General features: G+C 31.7%; 1 protein-coding gene across 1 annotated transcript; it reads left to right on the forward strand.

Moving 5' to 3' along the window:
* Positions 1-1,595: 1,595 nt before the first annotated feature.
* On the forward strand, positions 1,596-17,595 carry LOC127711006 (uncharacterized). The gene is made up of 7 exons (XM_052216944.1): positions 1,596-1,677; positions 3,829-3,989; positions 4,408-4,626; positions 8,894-9,175; positions 9,890-10,447; positions 12,070-12,270; positions 16,578-17,595. The coding sequence occupies exons 2-7, from the start codon at positions 3,857-3,859 to the stop codon at positions 16,940-16,942; spliced, it is 1,758 nt and encodes a 585-aa protein (XP_052072904.1). The 5' UTR covers positions 1,596-1,677; positions 3,829-3,856; the 3' UTR covers positions 16,943-17,595.
* The last annotated feature ends 3,239 nt before the right edge of the window (positions 17,596-20,834 follow it).

A 20,834-nucleotide genomic window follows, 5' to 3' on the forward strand; every position in this document is an offset into this window, starting at 1 on the left:
ATTTAAGGATAAACCCTGCAACCAACACATGACCAAAGTGTAATAAAAACTATTAAAGTTTCCAAGTACTGCTTAATTAATTATTAAACCAATAGGTCTTTAGAAATTTTCTACTGCTAGAAGCATTTTTGTTAGGTTATACAATTTAAAAAAAATGATTAAAATCATCTCAAAACGTTTATTACATATTTTACTTATTTATCAAAAAAAAAAAATAATATTTTGTATACGTCTTGTTGAATGGACCAGTATGCATTAAATATAAAACATTTTGAAAACTTATAAATGGGGAGTATGAAGGATCTTTTCTTTTTTGAAATTTACATTTTTGTTTTATTTAATCTTCAATTCCGATGTTTCGAATAACATTTCAACGATTTACAAGTATGATACGAAATAGTAAACATGTATTTGGTCTATGAAGTACGAAATGATTGATGCAGTTGGCCCATAGGGTATACAATAGTTTTGATCATGGGTACAAAATGGTAAAAATTGGGTACGAAATGATAATTTTGGGTGCGGAACTGTCCAGGTATGAAATGACTAGCCACTTTTAAGTTAATCATTCTATCCTCGTCTTTTAATACATTCATAGAATAGAAATTCATTTAGAACTATACAAATATGTTTTAAATGTTTTTGCATGCATTTTCCACAATTGTTCTCTGTACGTTCTTTTTTAATCCACAAAGATTAATAAAAGACGCAAGTGATACTGTGATAACATGATTACTATGAAAATGTCAATAAAACATGAACGTACATATTCACACATCAAAGACAAATTATTGTGGTTATATCAGATAATCTACAACTGTATGGATATGTGCATATCTCCCTCATGTGAAGCTCTGACCCCTTACCCGCACCTGGCTATACTTGTTTTGGATTTTCAAATGGTTTAGCCTCTATCATCTCTAATCATGCGCATCTGGTGCAGAAAAAATGGTACCGTTAATTTCACGACCACACACTCACTTTTAATCCCAACCAGATATTTACAGTGAAAAAATGCCTTATTAACGTATCTGCATATATAAGCGAATGTAATGTGTCTGTTTATATTATTCTCATACTTGTTATATAAAGTCATCAATCTTATAAACTGGATAAAAAAATGTTTGTGTTTATTTTTATCGAACTAGCGAGTTATATAACTCAAGGAGTACCTGCTAAATAACGAGACATCGTGTTAGTGTATTCGAAAGGCGGGCGATGCAAGTATATCTGGAGATTCTTACCGGTTCGGAGTTCATACGATTCCCCTTTTTTCTCTCTGTTTATATACTCAAAACTGATATAAGAGTTTGAACATCGGTTATCACCTTGTGCGTCTTATTTAACTTTACCTTCCAGTTGATAATATGAACCACTTTGAAATATAGGAGAGATAATTTAGTTTATGTATTTCAATATGTTCCTATGATAACAATAAGACGCTAAAAATAGATATTGAAAGATAAACATATTATGTCATCAATTCTAACCTAATTTTGGTCTATTAATAAACATGTAGATTTTCTGAAAATCCTTATACACACGTAATCTCATTGAATACGTCACTGATATATTTTACCGCTAATGCATATCTCACAGAGACTGCGCACTAAAAAAAAAAAAAAAAAAAAAGACTTCCGTCATTGTAATGGCTGCATGGATATTTTGAATATATCAGTAAGAAAATTTCTTTCTTTTACTATTATGTTCAAAAGTACCCTCTTGGTTATTTTATAAAAAAAAAAAAATTATAGTATGTGTTTCATTTAAGGAAACTATAGGTACATGTTTATGTGAATATATATATGTTTATATCCTCACACCTAATTAAAGATTCATCTCTCCCAATTTTCAAATACTTTCCTCCCTCTCCGATGTACTACTCATTAATTAAAAAATGAACTGAATATTATGTATAATTTTACTTAATAAATAAAGGCAACAGTAGTATACCGGTGTTCAAAAGTCATAAATCGATTGAGAGAAAACAAATCCGGGTTACAAGCTAAAACCGAGGGAAACACATCAACTATAAGAGGAAAACAAAGGAACAACAGGAACACTGAAGTGCAACAAAAACAAACGCCAACATATATAGAAACGAACTATTTGATAATGACTGCCATATTTCTGACTTGGTACAGGACATTTTAAGAAAAATGGTGGGTTGAATCTGGTTCAATTGTTAGCTAAACCTCCTGCTTTATGACAATGTTAAAAATATCGCTAAAATGACAACTCTACGTGACAGAAATACAGCACAGACACATAATATAATATCAACAACAGACACCACAGGATATCACAAACAGTGACGCGCTTACGTAACTAACATGCAATCTCAAACTTTACACGTTTTATTTTCACAATACTCGTCCAAACAATTTTCATGACAATGATGTTATGGAAAGGCACTATAATTATTTGGACTACAAACGATAAGACATAACAGATTATCCAACCGAAACCATAACAGAAACATCAAAAATTAAATACATGAATGTTTGATGTACAAAATACTGAAACACGTCGTTTAGCAATGCAAATTCACACTCGGTATAACAGTCATATTCGGGAATATGACAATGATGGTATTGAAGGGCAATTTTATAATTATTTGGACAACAAACGATAAGACATAACACATAATCAACCGAAACCATAACAGAAACATCAAAAATAAATACATAAATGTTGGATGTACAAAATACCGAGACACCTCGTATTGCAATGCAAATTCACACTCGGTATAACAGTCATATTCGGGAAAAGGTCACGTTCGGTTCGTGACAGACAGACGACATAGATGTTAAACCACAATCTGATAATCTTGGTATAGTCTGAATATGGCCTCGACAAAAGTTTGGTTCATTGTTGTCAAATTAAAGGATTTAATTAATGGGTAAAAAAGCTAGAATTTTCAGTTCTGATTAAATTCAGATTCAGTCAACTTTGAACTTTTTCAAATCAACTTGGATTTTCATAAAACTTTGCAGCTATCTCAATTAATAAGCTGGAATTTTCAGTTTGGACTAAATTCAGATAAGATACCTATAAACTAAATCTTTAAATTTAGAATTAAAATGTCGAGTCTTGTCAAGTAAAATATGTGCTCGACCTTAATGGTCGAGCACAAAATATGGTCTTTTCAGACTCTGAGCAGTTTGTAGTGCTTTGTATTTATAATTTGTCAAAATATGATTGTCATTATTCACAAGTTTTATTTAATGATCATTTATTGAAAATATTTCTTTTTTTAATTTGTTAAGGCATGCGAATGAACCATGTCAAAGCACCCCTACATAAATATTATTTCTCACCAACAGAATCTATCAGAACACTTGAGAAAACCAACACTGGTCACTTGAAGAGATATTTACTCCAAATATAATGAACAGGTGCAGTCTACATGGACAATGAAACACTAATGATGTTTTTTTCAGGACACTTAAAATTGACAAAATGTTGAAAATCTTTACATGTATTATTTCTTAAATGCTTATATATCCTTTGCACAAGCTATATGTGAATTTGAGGATTTTTTGTACATATCAGAATTTGTACAAGCACCTTGTGGAGAAATTACTATGTGTACAAAGTCAAAATACAATATTCGATGTGTACAAAAGGTTGTTTCAAATGTAGTGTGTACAAATGTTTTGTTTTAAATTTGAAGATAATTATATTTTGTACATAATTTAGTGTTATTCGTATTATATATTAAATTTATAATTTAATAGACACTTTAGCTTCTTAACGCACATCAAACTATGTCTTTATAACATTTCTAACATCAACCTTATCTATGTATTTCATTATATTTTATAGGCACTTTCTCTCAGTAAAAACTAATAAAATGGAGATCGATGTCACCGCAGAAGATGTCACTCACCTCCCTAGTCTTGATTACAAGTTGAATGTCTGCCTAGTTAATATTTCTAGGGAAATAACAGACGAGGACTTAGATATCATGAAATGTCTGATTTCAGGTAACCCATCTAAGATGTTATTAACAGTAGTGTGATTGTAATATTATGACTGGCAATGAATTTTCATCAAAGTATAGTGTGAATAACTGTCATGCAAGTAGATGACTTCACTTATTTATATACATGTACATTAAGCATGTTACGTTATGCTATTAATGAAAAAAATAATGTCTAACTGAATATAATTTAATGTGAACAATTTTAGTTTTTGATTCTTTTCATTTACGACAACGTTGAATAACTACAAGTGCAAACAAATAAAACTTTTAATTTCTATTTAAATATTTCGGATTTCGTTATATTGATAAAAAGGAAAATTCAGAAAGTGTCTGATATATTCCTGACATCATTTTATATGATATTTATATGTATAAGATATATTCATATTCAACTCTTTTATATGTTGTTGTATAAATAGGCGAACAAGGATCTCCAAGAGGTGTTCTAGAGAAAATAACCACTGCTTTAAAATTGTTCGAACACCTGAAAGGACGATGTCTACTTTCAAGGGACAATATCCTATGCCTCCAGGCAATGTTGTACCATGCTCGACGCATTGATCTTTTCAAAGAATTGCTTGCATTTGCGGAAGAAAGAGGAGACACATTACACTGTTATCCAGAATCTGATAGACCAGGTATTTAAATACACGAATCCATGTAATTAAAAGAAAATAATACGCTTACCGTAGTCATGGTCCAAAATACACTTGGCTTTGTCATATACCTTCCGATAGCATTACATGTGTAGTCTTTTTTTGGCCGGTCCTTAGAAAGTAAATTCCCAGGGTCAAGATTCAATGCTGAACTAGCCTCAATATTTTGTATTCCTTATGTTGTGAACAATAAGATTATAAATGAAATTATGTTCACCTTCTCGAAAATATTGAATTGTTTTTGAACCTACACAAACGATTGTATATATGTTATTACTATGTATCTATTCTCAATCAGTAAAATTGATTAAATTGTCCACTATAGTAGCCATCAATTACAGCTTAAACAGTACAAGTCACTGTTATTTGCTAAAAATTGTCATACGAGTTCCAAGGCTTTAACTAAAGTAATAATTGGCATTGATAAAGTGACAAAAATATTAAAGTGGATAAGGGAGGAATACATATTGTAAAATTTTACATTCACGTAATGTTTTCCTTGATGGTCAGACGATGCAAGACCATCTTAAACTACATCGCTTTGTCCTTAAAATTATATTCACAAATAGTGCGATCAGCCATTTCAACCGACGCATACTAATTGGTTGCACCTGTCACTTCTTTGCATAAGACAAGGAACATATGATGATGATTTGCACTACATTCAAAAGTCAGCTAAATTAATTGCAACCTTATTCTTTTGTGTTTTTTCGAGGTTAATGCTATTAAAGATGTTAAATGTGATACGTTTACATTTGCAATATGTGATGTAAAGCATCACTAAGGAGAAATGAATGTGTATACTAAACGTCTAATGTTTTACTTAGTAAATGACGTTGAATATTACAAAACCTGGTAACCTGTTCTTATGTACTGGTATGTTATTGGTACTGTTTCAGTTGGGCTTTTTGAAATGCTATCCGTCCCACAGGCGAAAGTTCCTCAAATGGATTTTCATGTGATTCATGTTTTCATAATAATTTATATTAATTCTTTAACATTTGACGCTTTTTTCGTAACTTTATCATTTAAGTAACTATTGGCATCTAAATGTGTAAGTTCAATATGAAACTCCTGTGTTTAATAGTTCTGGCTTTTCAAATAAGTAAAACACAAATTAATTACTATCATATATAGTACATTAATTATCCGTCCAGAAAGCCTGTATAGATTTTGTTATCCCATAAGAAGTTTTTTTCCCAATCTTTCGACATTACCTTCGAAAAGGACGGAAATAAAGTGAGGAGGGTTTTGAAACAATAAGATATTTGTGATAGAATATCCGTGATTATAATACTCAAATGATTATTAGTAAGGAGTCTTTTTTTAGGAACATTGAAGCAATCTTCTAATCAGAGACGTAGCAAATCAATGTATCTTATTATTCTAATTTTGACAAATGAAACTAAGCTGTGGTTGGCTCTATGACAATATTTGTCAAAAGTGAGTTTATGTACTGATGGCGTCAATAAAACTGTTGATTAAGTAACTTACTTATTATGTCTCAAACAAAATATGAAATACTCCTTAGACATATATCTAGTATATTGAATGAAATACAACTACATATGTAGGCAAATACATTGTATATTAATATACATTACTTTTTTTAACGAAAAAATATAAAGTAAAATATTTTGTATAAGTTTAGTTAACTTTTCCATTATATTATTTATTATTCCTTATAGTTTCATTCATACCTTATGCATGAGATGTTTATTAGTCCCCTACCGACGAAGTCGAAGGGGACTTTAGGTTTGCACTCCGTCTGTCTGTCAGTCCGGTAAATCAGTTTTCCACATTTTTTTTCTTCGTGCTTGATGATATTGATTTGATATTTAGTATATTGTTTTATCATGACAAGTTACAGATCAAGTACGAATTTTGTTCCGGTCTGATAATTTTGTGCAGAGTTATGGTACTTGGACTTAGAATATTCACTCAAATTAGCAGTTTTCCACACTTTTTATCGTCATGCTTGAAGATATTGATTTGATTATTGGTATATAGTTTAATCATGACAAGTTACAGACCAAATTCAAATTTTGGTCTGGTCTGATGATTTTGTGCAGAGTTATGGTCCTTGGACTCAGAAAAATTCACTTAAAGAATCAGTTTTCCGCACATTTTTTTTTCGTCATGCTTGAAGATATTGACTAGATATTTGTTATATAGTTTACACCCTGACAAGTTATAGACCAAGTTAGCATTTTGTTCCAGTACAATTATTTTTTAACAGGTAGGGGACTATGTATTGCCATGCAATACTCTCAGAATGCTTGTTCCATTTTGTTTATACAGAACTGCAGAAAGCTATGACTATTGTCTGATTCATTCTGTGTGATTATTTATTCTATAAACTGGAGGTATTACGTAAAAACTCATAAAATATGTTTCGTAGAAATAGAGATTCTTCGGTAAATAATTAAATTTATATTACTTGATATCTACCCTCCCCCGCCCCTATAAAAAAAACGAGATACAGAATATGAGATCTCAGCGCACACCTTGTTTTAGTGTCAGTAATTTGGAGGTAGACGTTTTCAACAATTCGTTTGCGTTCCTATGAAAAGAACTGTGCGCCTCTCCTTGCCGATCTATTTGTATTATCATATGAGTCGGAGTTCCTTCAGACACTTGTCAAAAACAAGAAGATAAACGAAGCCATATAATTTGATTTCAAATTCATATATATTGATTATGTTCTTTCCATTAACAATACAAACATTTCTGATAGGGTTCCATTAATATATCCTCCAGAACTAGAAATTAAAGAAACAACAGACACGGCTTCCTCTGCCTCATTTTTCGACTTATATAAAAGTGGTCATCTCAGTACCAGAATCTTTGACAAACCAAGGTTATGTCAAAAAACGTCTCGTCCTTGTTTTAAAAAAAATTAGCGGTAGATACCAAGACCATGTTGATAAATATTTCGTTTCAACTACACCATAATGCATGATGGTCTTGAAGTATAGATTCTAGGTACTGACGGTATGATCATATAAATAACGTGTAATAGTGTTCTTTTACTATATTTTTGTATTCATTTTTGCTCATGTGCTTTGTCTATACAGGGTCTATATGTCATTTTTATATTGTTGACATAGTTGTTTGTTTTATAGTGATTAAATTTTTTAAAATTTTTACCTATTATATCTGTTTGGTTAACTCACACATTGTTGTCAATATAATGGAATTCTATGCGACTGTCATACAAGTGAAAGGTTTACCTAGCTATAAATCTGGTTTAATCCACCATTTTTTTACATAAAGAAATGCATGTACCAAGTCAGGAATTTGACAGTTGCTTCCATTCGTTTGATGTGTTTGAGCTTTTGATTGGTAAATTTGTTAGTTTGTTTTTGTTATGATTAATACAAGTGTTTATTTGTTGATCTATTTTATTAATTTTCCGCGTAAACTGTTACAACGTTTTAGAGCCTAGCAAATATTCCAACATGTTTTATATTTTCTGTACATTCAAAGTTTGCTTAGATAATATCGCGAAAGTTACATTAGAACGGATCTGGCAGATATCTTGTCTACAAATTTATATTCTATCATATATCCCCTTGAACAAACCTACTGTTACACCACTGACCCAGTTAAGATGAAGTGTTTGGCGACAGCAAAAGCCCGCCGAATTCTGTATTTTACCTGAACGAAGTCAGGAGCCTGTAATTCAGTAATTGTTGTATGTTGATGTATAACATATTTGTTTTTCGTTTATTGTTTTTTACATACATCAGACCGTTATTTTTATAATTTTACATATGTCATTTCGGGGGTCTTTTATAGCTAACTATGGCAGATGGGTGTTGATAATAGTGGAAGGCCGTACGGTGGCCTGTAGTTAATTATAGCGACATTTGGTCTCTCTAGTGGAGAGTTGTCTCATTTGCAATCATACCACATTTTCTTATTTTTTTAATAGTTACGTATTTTAATAAAAGAAATCTTTATCAATGTAGGATTTAGATTAATTACATATAATCAGTAGTTTCATTTGTAATTTTTCTATACCCGAGAAGATTTAAAGTATAATATATACACGTGTCAATAATTGATAATATTTTAGAAGAAAGAGATTGCAGTAATAAAGTTTTTTCGTTAGTTATGAAAAGAGAATTTATTTGAAACAAAAACATAAAAGGAAAACCTTGTAAAATCTATATAGTATTATTTGAAGCATACTTGTAATCATTTACCTGTGTCCTTCTTACCAGAAACATTTTTACCTTTTCAGTAAATGGTTACAAATATGTAAGATTCCATGTAGCTGGAACAAAAAGTAATAACAGAAGCACATTAGAAGCCATACGATCGGCCGCTAGTACGTATATGAATGTACCTTCTCATTTTGTAACAGTTCAGGGGATCCAAGCTACTCAAAGCTACTTGATAACATTTATGGTACCAGAGCACTGCATAGAATATGTGACCAGATTAAAACCATCCGAAAAACAGTGCTTACTATCTCTTGGTGTGGATTTTATAGTTGTTGAGGGCAAAACTATTACGTTACAAGGTATATATCTTTTTACAATTTGTTTGTTGGAATGCTATGGTCTAAACAAAAGTATAGCGTAGTGGTTGTCATCTATTATACAATGTCATGTAATCTGATGCAATTCGTATTGTCATTAAAATTATAAAGAAAATACAGACTGACTACTTTTACTCCAGCTTATGAACCTTTGTAATAACGCATGTGTACAATATGCAGGCTTCACGCAAAATTATTTGCCGACTGAATAAAAGGCAGCCATCAGCAGGCCAGAACAATTATTCGACCATCAGGGTACTTTTTTTTTTGTTCTAGGAAGATGAACAAATCAATATTTGCAACATCCGCTACAGATGTAAGCTTTCCAAATATTCTATTAATTTAAAACCATGTACATTAATTTATGTTTTATTTGGAGAAAACAAAACTTGCTTCCAGAGCAGAATATTTTGCGGGCTAATTATATCTGGGCATAACGGTAATATTGTCAGTGAAGTTGTTAATATGTCATAATTGATTACTGTTAATATCTTCACATACCATTTTCTTCATCTGTTTCTATAAACTTCTGTTCCTGTAGTCCTTGGTTGTCAAGGACGTCAAGCGTTTTAAATATTTCTCTTATGGTCATAAAGTCAGACTTAATTTAGTGGAACGGATCGATTTAGAATAAACGTAACCTGTTTTTCTGCCATATAATACGAATTTTGATAACATGTTTTAACTGCATTTCAGATGCAAAGCTCGACAAAAAACCTATACCAGGTATACAACTGAATGAAGAACTACAATATTACTTTAAAAGAAATGTCACTCTTCAAAAACAATTAGAACAATACCAACTCAACGAAATTAATGCTGGATTTAAACTAACGACTGCTTTATCTAGATCACTGACACTGCTCTTAACATTTCTTTTCAATATGGTAAAATATAGGTCGACAAAGTTTGTAGATTCAATATCGGTACAAAGTGCACATAATTATTTCCAACATAGTTTGGAGAAAGTTAAAGGTTTGGGCTATGATGTACACGTTATTCAGTCATTGTTAGAAGCACAGAGCATAATTGTTAGAAAACAGAAACTAGAAGAACATCGACTTTTGATTCAACAACAACAGTATCAAATTCGGAATTTAGAACATGTTGCAAGAGTTGTACAATATGAAAGAGATAAACTAAAATACTTTCTAGGGCTGAGTGTCCACGAAGAAGTACTTTCTAGAAACGACCAATTTTTTATTCATGGTATTATGGAAGCCTTGCCTAGTATATCTGTTAAGTATGGATTAGGTAAATTACTTTTAATTTTTAACCAATCAACACCAATTCATACAATACAATATTTGATTACATGTGAAGTAACTTCTTTTCACCTGAACACGACAAATCCGTAAATATTCTGTATATTGATTGGACTAACAGATCCTTTATAAAAAGAAACAATATCAAAAATACAGATATATAACAAAACAAAAAACCTTCAAACAAAAGGAAAAAACAGCGTTAAAGACATATCTATGATGGTCTCTATTAAATTTTTCACATTTATTGAGACTCGGGATGATTAAGGTCTTGAAACATTGTATAGATACCTGTTTGTTTTTTAAGTACTGTATGCTGACCCGTAGATATGCTTTGGTCATTTGTGTCTCAAATTAGCTGCTTTGGTTACATTTTCTATACATCAAATTGTATTCATAAAAAAATAAACAAATAATGATAATTAAACAAATGTGACTGACAAAACTAAATCTATACCCTACTAAAAACCCGTCAAAAACACAAACAATAAGCTAAAAAATATAAACTACAACAAACAGATAACAACAACAACAAAACAAAAAATTCGATTTTTGTATAAACCCACAAAACTCCAATAAAAATAACCTGTTTCACCAAATAATTTCAAACTAGATTTATATCATGCCTCAAGGACGTCACTATAAAAATAAGGAGATGTTGTATAGTTGCCAATGAGACAACTATCCAACAAAGTTCAAATGAAGTGGATGTAAGCAACTATAGGCAACCGTACGGCCTTCAACAATTAGAAAAATCCATACAGTATAGTCGGCTATAAAAGGATCGGACATGAAAAATATGAAACAATTCATTTGAGAAAACTAACGGCCTAATTTATAACAAAACAATTTACGAAAAACAAAAATGATAGACATGAACCAACAACAACCACTGAACTACAGGCTTCTGAATTGAGAAAGGCACATATAGAATGTGGCGGGGTTAAACTAGTTTAAAGTCGCCAAACCTCCCCTTAACCTGGAACAGTGGTGTAAGGGCACAAGATAAGAAAATATTCTGCAAAACAATAAATGAAACAAAAATGAGAAACAGCAAAAAACGGCAACCACTCAATCACAGGCTCCTGACTTGGGACAGGCAAATATAGAATGTGGCGAGGTTAAACTAGATCACTGCGAAGTATTTATCAGCGTATCATAATACCAAAATACACTCGTAATCAATTTCAATTCAATACAACTGCAATATTACAATTTTAGTTTATCTTTTTATGACATATACTTAAATGGACATGTGTCCATTTTATCCCTTTAAACCTGAATTACGAACTTTTATGCCATAAACACTAAAGTAAATATGAAATTAAAGATGACGTCAATAATTTAATGAAATTTGAATTAAATAATGATCATTTGATTTTAAAAATATTGTAACAACCCATAAGCTTAAACACGGGTATTTAAGGAAAATTTGTAGATTATAAAAATATGGCAATAATCAAATTCTAAATTTATAGACAAATTGAAAGGTTTAAGATCGTTAGTTATTTACTTTTTATTACGTTATTCACGCACGACAGCTTTCTCGCAATTAGCATAATAATTATGACATAAACATGATAGCTGATGCTCATTTTACTAATTTTCAAGGTATACTGGTAGACCTACAACAACTGAGGCCTTATTTAGAAGAGGCGAGTACATTTCTGACCAAGGCAGATAGAAAACGTCTGACGCAAACGTTTGAAATTAACCAAAATGAAGAAAAAATGTTTCACCTAGAGAACCATTGCTTCATAGAAGCTTTGGTGACAGTTGAACAACTAAGAAGTGGTAGTCTTCTTGACATTGGTGGGTACAATATAAGTAAGGTGTCTCAGTAAAATTGAAACCGTTTATGTTATTTGCTTAACATAACTCATGGGTTATGTAAGTTTGTTTCCATCACTTAGTGTCTGTAGTACGTTGTAAACAGAAAAAAAGAACCAGGAAGATTTACAAAATTGATTTACAATCAAGTAAATTTGACTAAACCGTCAACAAACTCTTTATGGTGTCTATTGCCTTCAAATAACGATTTTTGATAAAATTTTGCCTATTATCATAAAGATACATAACAGACAGACAGAAATTAGACAGAAGATACCAAGGAGACAACTAGTACTGTGAACAGAGAAAATGTTTCGAAATTCAAGATCTACATATATACCCATAAAACTGCAAACCATCATGGACTCCGTGTTGAACTTGTTGTCTTTATATGACAATTTTAGATATTTTTATACCATTTAGATTTCGACAGAAACGAATTTTAAACAGCAAAAATGAAAAACAAACCATGATCTCAAAATAACAATATCACAGAAACCATCAATCAACTCTTGTCAACATATATGATTCTTTTTAAAAAATAGTAAAATTCACTAAGTAGTACCATCAAATCTTTTTATTATTTTGTTTTTGTCTAGAACAAATACTGGTATAACTTGCGATCAGTTAAAGACGTACAATCATAATAACCCGATCAGAACAGATCGTGTTGAGTTATGTTGTTTTGTGTTAATAATATAACTTTAAATCACCCAAAATGTAAGAATAAATTGAATTCTACGTTATGTTTAGATCGTCATCGGCTGAAAACAGCTGTTGACATTGATAGCTTATAATAAAACGAGTTCTACCTAAGACTTAGGTGTCTTTGCTAGAATATCATAATAGCATTATACGCACTAACATTGAATAAACGACATAAAACGACTGCTTATTAGTATTTGGTGTATACTTTGGCACATCAATTAAAAGTATATGATTGTACATCACAATTACTTCTATAACCACATGAGAAAAATTAGAGAAACTATCTTGAATGAAAATAAAAAAAATATATAAGACCACTACAGATTTTCAAAAGTGGGGCTTAACGTGTGGCTTAAAGTGATCAGTTCAAACATTATGAACAATTCTACTTATGACTTGTACCTGTTATTGTTCACATGGTTGCCCAAATCGTCTTCATTATCCTTGTTCATATCTCATTTCTCAATTTTAGGGCCAAACATTGCTTCTGACGGGTACTTTTCTGTGAACCCATGTTGAATTATGTTTGATTCCGTTTTTTATATTGATTTACAGCTATTAAAATTGCATTATACCCTCATTTTTAGATTTCTTTATAAATATTTAAATAACAAATAACTGCCTTATCCAAAACTATAGTTTGCTTCAGGTTTTCTGATGTCATATAAATGTAAATATTTGTGTGTTTGACTGGTTATTCACATCCGAATAAAAAGAATAAAATCATCTGTGCAGAATAAATAGTGACTTTAATGTGTCTTCAATTTTTTATGATTTTTTTATGACTTATTTCATTGTTTTGTTAATGCATACCCTACATCTCCTTTTGATCAAAATTGTTACTTTTTTTTTACTTATCGTTAACTGAAATATAAACCATTAGGTAATATCTCCGTCGACTATTAAAACTAAAAAAAAACAAAGAATCCGTAGATTTCTCAAACTAAAAAAGAAATTAACAAATACATGCAAGTTGTCTGGTTGTACAATGTAGGAATATTAGAGAAACCTACATAATGTAATGTAGTTGAAGGTGGAATACAAGATTGTTTGATTTCACGTAAAGGGTCACAGTTTCACTGACAATAAATACACTTGGTTTTTAATGTAAGGAATGTCAATATAAGCGTTTGAAAACGTCTTTGTGTCTTAAATGTATGTCTAAATAATAATATTTCAAATTTGAAATAAAAATATATGATACTAATATCCATGTTAAAAAAAAAATACAGCAATTACATTTCAATAGTTTCGAGGGAATTGTGACGTTTGCATAGAATGCGGAATTCTCATTTTAGTATATAATTCAAAGATTGTATTTCGTATTCACAGTGCCATTTAACCCTGCGCTTTTGTTTTGAACAATGAATAATCCATGTCGCTTCAAATAAACTGAATGTCAGTTTTTGGAAATTACTCACTTGGCCAGATTTTAGTAAATTTAGTGTTAAGAAGCTGTGTTGCATTAATCATGCATAATCTTTATACATTTTTTTATTACCAATTTACGATAAAATGACGTATAAGAACGTATGAAAGTAAATTATCCCGAAGCCGGTCTGGTTTGCGTTTACAGAACAGAAAATAAAGCCCCAAAAATTGAAAAAGAGAATAAGGGAGTGCTAATATAAAATATGTTAGAGAGAGAGGCGAACGATATTAAAGGGACATTCAAACTCATAATAGATATAAGAAGGTGTGGTATGGGTGCCAATGAGACAACTCTCCATCCAAGTCACAATTTTTAAAAGTAAACCATTATAGGTCAAAGTACGGCCTTCAAAACGGAGCCTTGACTCACATGAACAACAAGCTATAAAGGGTCCCAAAATGAATAGTGTAAAACCATTCAAATAGGAAAACCAACGGTCTAATCTATCTAAAAAACAAAACACGAGAAACACTTATGAACCGCATCAACAAACGGCAACCACTGAACATCAGGTTCCTGACTTAGGACAGGTGCAAACAAATGCAGCGGGTTTAAATGTTTTAATAGGCGCCAAACTTCACCCTACCTGAAACAATAGTGTAACATCACAACACAGAAAGACACACTATAAAATATCAATTGAAATGGCTTAACTCGATCAAAAGACATATTAACCAAAACAAGTGAACATACACTGAACGAATAAATTTGATCTAAGACACAATGTCAATACAAATTAATAAAACAAGGGGGTTAGATGTAAAACAATATCAGAAACAACCATAACCTGGACAAAATGCCGCCAAATAAAATAACGTACACAGGTAAATAAAAATAATTTTGTTGTAAGGTATACATGGAGTACGGAAATAATTTTTTAAAAAATGTATAATTTTGTTGTTCCTAGTACGAGAACAAAAGTCAAAATTTATCGTCATACTAAACACTTATAAAAGGTTTTTATATTAAAAATAGTGAGACTAGATATAACACTGAATAAGTATACATCAAATAACAAAGTCGATAGTCGATATTAAACTGACAACGCCATGGCTAAAAAAGAAAAAGACCAACAGGCAAAAAGGCATACAACATTATACAAAAACACAACATAGAAAACTAAACACTGAGCAACAAAAACCCCACCCAAAACTGAAGGTGATATCAGGTAAACCGGAAAAGTAAGCAGATCCTGCTCTACATGTGGCACCGTCGTGTTGCTGATGTTAGTACAAACCTGGTAATAAGTCTAAATCAATAGGTCACATTCGGGGGAAAAGGGATGGGAATGTAGTTACGACCATTGAAACACATCTGCTATCATCTGTGATATTGATATTCCATAACGGTCAGCCAACTCGTGATGGGGTCTGTAAAATTTACGAAGGGATGATTTAAACTTAACCATTTGGAACTCTAGGTTTAAAAGCTTTCTTGTGAGCAGCAACCCTCTATCAAGGAAATCATGATAGGAAATACAAGCCCTGGAATATCGTATCAACTGGGAGATATATCTCCGTATGCAGGCGCTGCTGGAATGTTGCTACATTGAAATGGAATGTTGAAATTGTTAAGCTGAAATCATCTCTTTTGTCGTAAAATTTTGTTTTCAAGCGACCCTCATTGTCAATTGCCAGGTGTAAGTCAAGATATTAAACAGACTTAACTGTATCTGTTGTATCCTGTATCTGAAGTTTGATTGGATAGAAGCGTTCAACATAGTCACCAAATTTTGAATTATTTAGTAAGAAAACATCATCTTTATAGCGGAAAGTAAAGTAAAGTTAAAAGATACCGCTAACTTCTTTTCTTTCTTTCTTTCTAAAAAGTATGGTCTTAGAAATGAATGCCCCCCTGCCGAAAAATAACCCAGACCTTCAGTTTATGGCTTTTCAGTTGAAATTTTCACTTTCTCAGTATCTTTATTTGTATTCGCCTTTAAATCAATTTTATACATACAGCATATTTGCTTGTCTTGTAAAAAGTGAGAATCGACAAAATTTGTTTTGCAAGTTTTAAGATTTCATATTTCATATGAACATTGTACTTTTGTGTTTCGGCAAGCTCACTTTTGCATAGATATTCTTAAGATCTATATGGAGTCATATTCTCTATAAATGTCACTTACAATTGATATTTTTTCCTGTAGACTCATTTGGACGAAAATTGGTTTCGATGGTCAATAGAAAAGAATTTGAAAAACAGTGGCAATCACAAATGCAGAAGTTCGACCTGAAACATAAACAGGAACAACAGGGATCTGGAAGACCAACACCTAAAGAGAAAGAGACAAAAACTCGAACAAAATCTGGTCACAGAATGTCTTCCAGTCAAGAAGACAGTAGCAATAAAATGGATCAAGTGTTAGATAAGGTTGATCTCCTAACAAAACGCATGACAGATATAGAAAAGTTGATATGTAACCCATTAGCTAGACTTGATATTTCTCGGACAGGAAACATGGACAGTTTAGGAATAGATTTCGCTAGAGCACAAAAAATGGATGAAGATTAGCATTAATAAAGATATACACTGTAACAGTAGCATTGCTTTATGAAAATTGCATATGAGTGATATTAAAATGAATTATTAATAAAAATGTAACTCATTCAAGAAAAATTCTTTACCAACATCGGCCTTGCTTTTATATGTTGAATATCAATTTTAAAAGCTTTTCTAATGCAAAAAAAAAAACTAAAATGTACTGAAAATGATTCCTTTAATCAGTTATTCAGGACTGGTATGCATTTTAACACAAAGTTTTAAACAAGATACAATGATTATATTTTAATTTTCTTATGTGGATCAAAGGCCACATTCGTTCTCATTGCACTTGCTAGTGGTATTGGCTTCTTTACGGTTCTATTTGTTGCATGTTGTTGATAATTAAATGCTTTAGTAATTTGTAATCGTTGTAAGGTTGTAAGGCCTTATTGCTGGAAATTCATTGCCATATATCACTTGATTTTAATGAAGAAGAAAAAATGTCTTATCAAGGGACAGTTACTTACTCTGATTAAAATTCATATTTGTCTATATAAGTATTAAAACTTGAATGAATTAGGAATAGGAAATGTTGAAAATCAGAATATTTTAGAAAATGGTTAAAAAGATAAATCGACGATAGACTGAAAACGCCATTGCAAAAAAAAAAAAAAAAAGAAAAACGCCATTGTAAAAATTAGAAAGAAACAACTAAAAAACGGCGATAGGAAAAATAGTAGTTTACAAAGCATAACATAGAAAAGAAAAACTAAAGACTGAGCAACTCAAACCCTTGTGAAATAATGCATTTGTATATTATATTCTGAGGCTGTTGTACATCTAACGTTACATAATTTATTGCAACCGAACAGCATTTTCTTTCGTCTCCAGTCCGTTTGCTTAAGTTACAACTTAATCTCCTTTTCACAAATGACGTGGCTAATGTTGAATTTGACTGAGAAAGGTCAACTTGGAAGCGGGAAATGTCAAATTGAAAGTGAGAACTGTCATGATTCAAGTCAGAAATCTCAAAATTGAAATGAGAAATATTATAAATAAAATGTACTTACCAGTTGTTCAAAATCTTAAATATAATTGTAACTAAATTTAGCTAATATTAAAATAGAAGATGTTGTAAGATTGTCAATGTGACACTCTCTACCAAACCACGTGACGAAGAAGGTTAGCATTCATAAGTCACCGTACAGCAATTACATACTTTGTTCTCTATCAGAAGACAAACTATAACATCATGCCTAGGTTATTGTAAAACGCAGTTTGTGTTACCTATATTTATCCGTCCTTCTGTCCGTCCCATATGGGGAACATTGTTTGTCTGTCTATCTCAAGTGTTTGCTAGAACTTTCATATTAGACATTTGCGGACAATGTCATACACCTATGATTCGGATTACAATTACACTTACAGGTAGGATTTAATTCTTGGGTCGTCTCAAAGTGTAAAATATAAAACGTCGTTCCTAAACAAAGTCTAACTCCCATGAAATTTTTCTATAGTTGAACGACTGGGTTTTAAAAAAAATGTATGTAGTAACGTGTATATATTAATTAGTATACATGGTGTTGTCAAATCTACGGAGTATGATAGAATGGTAAAACATCAGTTACGGAATAAAATTTACACGAGACGTGAAAAAAAATTGTCGCTGGCCATGTTGGAACAGTTAGAAATTTATATTTACAAGACTATGTTACATATTTGTTTTTCGTTCATTATTTTCTACATAAATGAAGCTGTTAGTTTTTCTCGTTTGAATTGTTTTACCCTTGTCATTTCGGGGCAATTTATAGCTGACTATGCGGTGTGGGCTTTGCTCATTATTGAAGGCCGTACGGTGACCTATAGTTGTTGATTTCTGTGTCATTTGGTCTCTTGTGAAGAGTTGTCTCATTGGCACTCATACCACATCTTCTTTTTTATATTTAGTGTTAATAAAGAGCGATCAACTAAGAAGCACGTTTGCAATATTTAATGTTTAAGACCAATACCGGGTCTGGACCTGCGTCGGTGCATGCAATTGATGGAGGTTATATTATACTTATTCAGTAGCAAAAATGATCATTCCCTTCCGTCAAGCCAAGAAAACCTTGACGAAAATTTTCTTTGTGGATTGAGTCTTGCAAAATGTCAAACTATCACCAAACAGGAAGTGGCTGCACTGCCAATGTAGAAATTACTTTCACGCTGCAACTCATAATTATAAATTATAACGAAATAAAAAATGACTCCCTTCAATAAAAGCCAGGAAAACTTTGAGGAAAGTTTTCTACCCAAGGTATTTTTCAGAGATTAAAGGACAGACGGACGGACAGAGTGGAGCGGTTATTAAACCTGCTTTCGCCTTTAGCGACGCAGAAAAAATACTGAGTTGTTTTTGTGCAATTTTCATAGAGATCTTGTGAGTATGGACGTTTTTTGTTCACGGTGTAGATAATTCTCTCCCATGAACATGGGTGGATCTGGTGTGCTCGAAATATGATCCGTGACCGGTACATTGTTTTTGAAATTGTACTATAGAGTGCACCTATCAGACGGTGTTCATTACAGTTCAACACAAAGTTTATTCTCAAAAGTATTCCTTTGATTAAAATGGATAAAAGGTGCAAAGGTTTATCAGGCGATAAGTAGTTAAAAAAAACACACACGATTTTAGTCGGTTATAGAGCAGTCGCGGATACAAAAGTGTAATACAAAGGACATTGATCCATATGTATCTCAAAAGCACTGCGCTGCGGTGGGTTTTAAAATAGTTGTGTTGTGTAACTCGTTTAATGCATTTTCCCGTGATTTCTAAGTACACCATTTGTAGAGTACCCTGTAAACGACATGATTGCAGATTTTTCTATACTAAAATAAGGAAGACACAATTTTGGAAACATAACATAAAGAGCAGTAACCTGTTTCTCGAGGGAGAGCGTATGGTTCTCTGCTGTTTTTGGTGGGCGACAACATATATCCGAACAGATATCCAGCATTGACACCTTATACAAGACAACAGATTGTTCGAAATCCCCAGAAACTGTAGAGTAAGTGTAGAAAATTAAATAGACGTGTAACACACTATAAAGTAAAGGTTGAAATCGCCATCGGAAAATTAAAAAAAAACGAAGTTATGAGGATATTTGGTGATATCCAATACAGCGATTCAAATCTGTTGTGACCATATGCGCTGCATTAGTATTTCGTCGAAAAGACCTACTTACAATACTAAAAACATCATTTGATTTTATTATGTATATCTATGCACATGCGCGGTAAATCCTGCTATAGGTTTCAAGTTCGAACTGCTTAATTTTGCAGCGTGTTTGTAAAAATAAGCAGAGCACATAATCAAGATGTAATTTTTTTTATAGTTTCTACATAAGTTCAACTTCCCGACGTACCAAAAAAGTTAAGTATAAAAAGAACGAGATGTGGTATAATTGCTAATGAGACAACTATCCACCAGAGTTCAAACGAAAACTCTATAAGCAATTATACATGTTATAGACATCCATATGCATACAGCCTTCAATAATTTAAAAAACCCGTAACGTATAGTCGGCTATACAAGGCCCTGACATTTCATTTATTTTCTCCTTACATAATGAAGTAAAAATGCAGTCATGATTACTTATAATTTTCAGTTAATGAACCATGATTTTTTCGGTGTTACATTCACTAGGAACAGTTGTTAACTGCATATGGTACTTACCATGTATATATTTATAATATTAACATTTATATATTATTTGCCTCCTGTTAATTTGCAAATGTTGGATCATAATACCTGTTACATGTACGTCAACAGAGGCAGTTATAATATGAGCTTTCTATCTGAGATGATTTTGACCAATTCTGATCAATACTGTCAAGTACTTTTAGACTCTGTTTGCCAAATTATGTTAGAGATGGTCAAGCA

This window comes from Mytilus californianus, unplaced genomic scaffold (genome assembly GCF_021869535.1).
Source record: "Mytilus californianus isolate M0D057914Y unplaced genomic scaffold, xbMytCali1.0.p SCAF_8, whole genome shotgun sequence".
Taxonomy (NCBI): Eukaryota; Metazoa; Mollusca; class Bivalvia; order Mytilida; family Mytilidae; genus Mytilus; species Mytilus californianus.